Below are 6,000 nucleotides of genomic sequence, written 5' to 3'. Positions count from 1 at the left end.
CTCCGAAAGCCCATATCGATGTTGTTTCGTTGAATGGTTCACACGTTGACACTTGTTGATATCCCAGCATTGAAATCTGCAGCAATTTTGCGGAAGGGTTACACTTCTGTCACGTTGAACGATTGCCTTCAGTCTTCGTTGGTCCCGTTCCTGCACGATCTTTTTCCGGCGGCAGCGGTGTCGGAGATTTGACGTTTCACCGGATACCTGATATTCACGGTACAAAAAAATGGTTCAAATGGTTCTGAGCACTATGGAACTCAACTTCTGAGGTCATCAGTCCCCTAGAACTTAAAACTACTTAAACCTAACTAACCTAAGGACATCATTCACGTCCATGCCCGAGGCAGGATTCGAACCTGTGACCTGTGACTGTAGCGCCTAGAACCGCTCGGCCACCACGGCCGGCATTCACGGACATTTGTGAAATGGTCGTACTGGGAAATCCCCACTTCATCGCTACCTCGGAGATGCTGTGTCCCAACGCTCGTGTGCCGACTATAACACAACGTTCAAACTCACTTAAATATTGATAGCCTGCCATTGCAGCAGTAGTAACTGATCTAACAACTGCGCCAGTCATTCGTTTTCTTAAATAGGCGTTGCCGACCGCAGCGCCGTCTTCTGGCTGTTTACATATATCTGTGTTTGAATACGCATGCCTATACCAGTTTCTTTGGCGCTTCAGTGTATAAGCACCGTGTCGTTCACGAACTTGCCAGTTTCTATTCAATACAAGATCAGTTATTTTGCTCAGGTGCTCCACAGTCACAGCTAGGGTTATCTACGAATCCCGATTTATGGAGAGTAGCCTTGCATCTAGTGTGGCCACTTCGGAAACGGATGAGCTTAACCCAGTCTTTCTTAGCAAAGTCGAACCCTTTTAGTGCTTTTGAGGGATCAGTTATAAGGTGATAATTACTGAGTGAGTTCTCCCATTCCTTTTTCCAATCGCCTGTAAGATTGAAGCTATCCTTTCCTCTCGTGTAGCTGTTATTCCGTATCAGCTTTCTTGACTTCAGTCGGTGATTTGGTAAATTTCTAATGACGTCTTGAAGTGGTAGGCATTTTGCATCATCTATGGGTTTTTTACCCCTTTATTTAGTAGATTTTTCTGTCGTCTTAGTTTTCGCGGTGCTGTGTTGGCGATGACGGAGAATCATGGTATTGGGGTAAATTTCAATGTCCCAGTGATAATACGCATGGTAACGTGGAGCTGCACGTCTACCATGTTGGTAGAGTGACTGCCCTGCCAGACAGGAGCACAGTATTCTGCAGTGGTATAGACTGTTGATGTTTCTGCTGTTCGTAGAGTTGATGCGCCTGCACCCCAGGAACTACCCGCCAATTTCCTAATAATATTATTCCGTATTTTGAGCTTCTGACCAACCTTTTTAAGGTGTTCATTGTAGGTTAGGGTCCTGTCCAGTGTTACGCCCAAATATTTAGGATGGAAGTTGTGTTTCACCCTCTGTTGCTCAAATAACACGATCAGCCTTTCACTGACGGCTTTGTTTTTGAGATTAAAAGCGTAGACTTCTGTCTTAGACGGGTTTGGGTGAAGACGCCATCTTCTTTAGTATTTGTTAAGAACTTCAAGGTCATCCGTTAAAGTCTTTGCTCCTTGTTCGAGAGGTCTGCTGTGCACTGCTATGGTTAGGTTGTCAACCTACCCGAATTTTTTGCTCACTGTGTAAGGCATATCGCTGGTGTAGAGGTGGTGCTAGGACTGAGCCTTGAGGTAGCCCATTCTTGATCTTAAAAGAATTACTGACGTCCATTCCACTTGTCACTTTTAAGTTGCGATTAGTAAGTATGTTCTTCAAGAGAGTCTTCAGTTACAGCATGAGTCCACAGTATCGTAGGCAGGTGTTAAGTCTACGAATGCCATTGATGTTTTCAGTCCTCTTTGAAAGCCAGCTTCTATGTGTGATGTCAAAGCCAGTACTTGGTCGCAGCAGCTACGATTATTGCGGAAGCCTCCCTGGAACGGTAGAATCACTTCATCTATAGCCTTATAGATACGGTTGCATATGTGTCGTTCCAGCAATTTGTAGCTTACGCTCAGTAATGCTATTGGACGATAGCTTGCTGGATCTTTCGTGGTTTACCTGGTTTGAGAACTGCTACAATTTGAGCTATTTTTAACTGTTGTGGGATCTTCTCGGTGTTGAGAATGTTGTAGAAATCTCTTAACCAACTTGTACCGTTATTTCCTAGCTAGTTGATGAATTCTGGGAAGATCCCGTCCGTGCCACCGGCTTTTCTATTTTTGAGGCTCCTAATGGGAACTTTTATTTCTAACTCTGTGAAGGTGTTCGAGTAATAGCGGCGAGGTTGCAGATTTTTGGCCATTTCGTCTAACTCTTGCTTTACTTCAGCTGCAGATGTTAAACAACGAGCTGAAAATGTTCCTCTGAATCGTCAGAGGAACATTTTCAGCTCGTTGTTTAACGTGCTGTGCTATGTGTGAGGCCCGTAATGTTGGTTCACTAATAGTTTTAGAAGAAGCAGAGCCTAATATCCTTAGTAGTGAGCATGCCTTTATGCTGGAGTGGGTAAGTTTCAGCTCTGATGTTAATGTTTTCCAACTTTGTTTCCGTTTTTTATTTAATGATTCTCGTACTTGTTTTACCTTTTCGTTACCACCGCTCTCGCTGTGCTCTTGGTATAGCTTTTCAGTGACTTCGTCCCAGCAAGGTATATATTCCTTACGATAGCCGCGGGGTACATTTCTCTTAGCAGCATTGATTGTCACCCCAATAAATTGTTTATAGTTTTTTAATTTAGGTTTGATCCATCGAATATTGTCTTCGACTTCTTTGGTTTGTTAAAGTTTCATCGTGGCTAACACATGGAGTTCACTGCGGGGAATTCTATACCCACGGTGACTAGCATAGGCGTATGTTGACTTTTTGGGAAGTTTTTAATACTTCCTTTGTATGTGTTAGAGAGATGTTATTACTGTCCTTGCAAACCATACACAAGACTGGGTTGGTATTTGTGTTCCATCTTGCGGATCGGAAAGTTTGCAGGTCCTTGATATCGAGCTCACATATAGATCTTCTTTTTCTATCCACTGGACTAGTTTTTCACGGTTTCATCAGTGTTGCTGTAAACCCAGTTAGTGTTACGGCTGTTTAAGTCCCCTTCATATACAGGGTGGTCCATTGATAGTGACCCGGCCAAATATCTCACAAAATAAGTATCAAACGAAATACTACAAAGAACGAAACTCGTCTAGCTTGAAGAGGGAAACCAGATGGCGATATGGTTGGCCCACTACATGATGCTGCCATAGGTCAAACGGATATCAACTGCGGTTTTTTTTTAATAGGAACCCCCATTTTTATTACATATTCGTGTAGTACGTAAAGAAATATGAATGTTTTAGTTGGACCACTTTTTTTCACTTTGTGATAGATGGCGCTGTAATAGTCACAAACGTATAAGTACGTGGTATCACGTAACATTCCGCCTGTGCGGACGGTATTTGCTTCGTGATACCTTACTCGTGTTAAAATGAACCGTTTACCAATTGCGGAAAAGGTCGATATCGTGTTGATATATGACTATTGTGATCAAAATGCCCAACGGGCGTGTGCTATGTATGCTGCTCGGTATCCTGGACGACATCATCCAAGTGTTCGGACCGTTCGCCGGATAGTTACGTTATTTAAGGAAACAGGAAGTTTTCAGCCACGTGTGAAACGTCAGCCACGACCTGCAATAAATGATGGTGCCCAAGTAGGTGTTTTAGCTGCTGTCGCGGCTAATCCGCACATCAGTAGCAGACAACTTGCGCGAGAATCGGGAATCTCGAAAACGTCGGTGTTGAGAATGCTACATCAACATCGATTGCACCCATACCATATTTCTATGCATGCATTGCATGTCGACGACTTTGGACGTCGTGTACAGTTCTGTCACTGGGCACAAGTGAAATTACGGGACGATGACAGATTTTTTGCACGCGTTCTATTTAGCGACGAAGCGTCATTCACCAACAGCGGTAACGTAAACCGGCATAATATGCACTACTGGGCAAAGGAAAATCCACGACGGCTGCAACAAGTGGAACCTCAGCGGCCTTGGCGGGTTAATGTATGCTGCGGCATTATGGTAGGAAGGATAATTGGCATACATTTTATCGATGGCAATCTAAATGGTGCAATGTACGCTGATTTCCTACGTAATGTTCTACCGATGTTACTACATGATGTTTCACTGCATAACAGAATGACGATGTACTTCCAACATGATGGATGTCCGGCACATAGCTCGCGTGCGGTTGAAGCGGTATTGGTTCAAAAATGGTTCAAATGGCTCTGAGCACTATGCGACTTAACTTCTGCGGTCATGAGTCGCCTAGAACTTAGAACTAATTAAACCTAACTAACCTAAGGACATCACACACATCCATGCCCGAGGCAGGGTTCGAACCTGCGACCGTAGCGGCCGCGCGGTTCCAGACTGTAGCGCCTTTAACCGCTTGGCCACCACGGCCGGCTGAAGCGGTATTGAATAGCATATTTCATGACAGGTGGATTGGTCGTCGAAGCACGTTCACCGGATCTGCCGTCCCCGGATTTCTTTCTCTGGGGAAAGTTGAAGGATATTTGCTACCGTGATCCACCGACAACGCCTGACAACATGCGTCAGCGCGTTGTCAATACATGTGCGAACGTTATGGAAGGCGAACTACTCGCTGTTGGGAGGAATGTCGTTACACGTATTGCCAAATGCATTGAGGTTGACGGACATCATTTTGATCATTTATTGCATTAATGTGGTATTTACAGGTAATCACGCTGTAACAACATGCGTTCTCAGAAATGATAAGTTCACAAAGGTACATGTATTATGTTGGAACAACCGAAATAAAGTGTTCAAACGTACCTACATTCTGTATTTTAATTTAAAAAACCTACCTGTTACTAACTGTTCGTCTAAAATTGTGAGCCATATGTTTGTGACTATTACAGCGCCATCTATCACAAAGTGGTCCAATTAAAACATTCATATTTCTTTACGTACTACACGAATATGTACTAAAAATGGGCGTTTCTGTTTAAAAAAAACGCATATTATATCCGTTTGACCTATGGCAGCGCCATGTAGCGGGCCAACCATTGTGCCATCTGGTTTCCCCATTCAAGCTAGACAAGTTTCGTTCTCTGTAGTTTTTTCGTTTGACGCTTATTTCGTGAGATATTTGGCCAGGTAACTATCAGTGGACTACCTTGTATGTGAGGGAAGGTGGGAAGCACAGAATTTACTTAGGTTGTTTTCGGTGGTTTGTAAGTAGTCATGATAGTTACACCGTTAACTTCCATGGCTATTGTTTCAACGTCATATTGTTGTTCTTCTTTGACGATTCTATAGCGAGTGGAAGCGTTCCTAATGTATTCAGTTGACACATGTTAGTACGAGGGCAGTTCAATAAGTAATGCAACACTTTTTTTTTCTGAAACAGGGGTTGTTTTATTCAGCATTGAAATACACCAGGTTATTCACCAATCTTTTAGCTACACAACACTATTTTTCAACGTAATCTCCATTCAATGCTACGGCCTTACGCCACCTTGAAATGAGGGCCTGTATGCCTGCACGGTACCATTCCACTGGTCGATGTCGGAGCCAACGTCGTACTGCATCAATAACTTCTTCATCATCCGCGTAGTGCGTCCCACGGATTGCGTCCTTCATTGGGCCAAACATATGGAAATCCGACGGTGCGAGATCGGGGCTGTAGGGCGCATGAGGAAGAACAGTCCACTGAAGTTTTGTGAGCTCCTCTCGGGTGCGAAGACTTGTGTGAGGTCTTGCGTTGTCATGAAGAAGGAGAAGTTCGTTCTGATTTTTGTGCCTACGAACACGCTGAAGTCGTTTCTTCAATTTCTGAAGAGTAGCACAATACACTTCAGAGTTGATCGTTTGAGCATGGGGAAGGACATCGAACAGAATAACCCCTTCAGCGTCCCAGAAGACTGTAACCAT

The 6,000-nt window shown here is 43.9% G+C and overlaps 1 protein-coding gene across 1 annotated transcript in view; it reads left to right on the top strand.

The window, feature by feature from the left end:
• The first annotated feature begins 2,465 nt into the window (after positions 1 to 2,465).
• LOC126218298 (uncharacterized) overlaps positions 2,466 to 6,000 on the top strand; it is a 101,377-nt gene continuing 97,842 nt past the window's right edge. The window contains exon 1 of the mRNA XM_049942117.1: positions 2,466 to 2,558. Coding sequence (XP_049798074.1) covers positions 2,466 to 2,558 — 93 coding nt within the window. The remainder of the gene's footprint in view (positions 2,559 to 6,000) is intronic.

This window comes from Schistocerca nitens, chromosome 1, assembly GCF_023898315.1.
Source record: "Schistocerca nitens isolate TAMUIC-IGC-003100 chromosome 1, iqSchNite1.1, whole genome shotgun sequence".
NCBI lineage: Eukaryota > Metazoa > Arthropoda > Insecta > Orthoptera > Acrididae > Schistocerca > Schistocerca nitens.
Note: the sequence above shows the minus strand (reverse complement) of the source record. Positions and strands in the feature narration are given on the sequence as shown.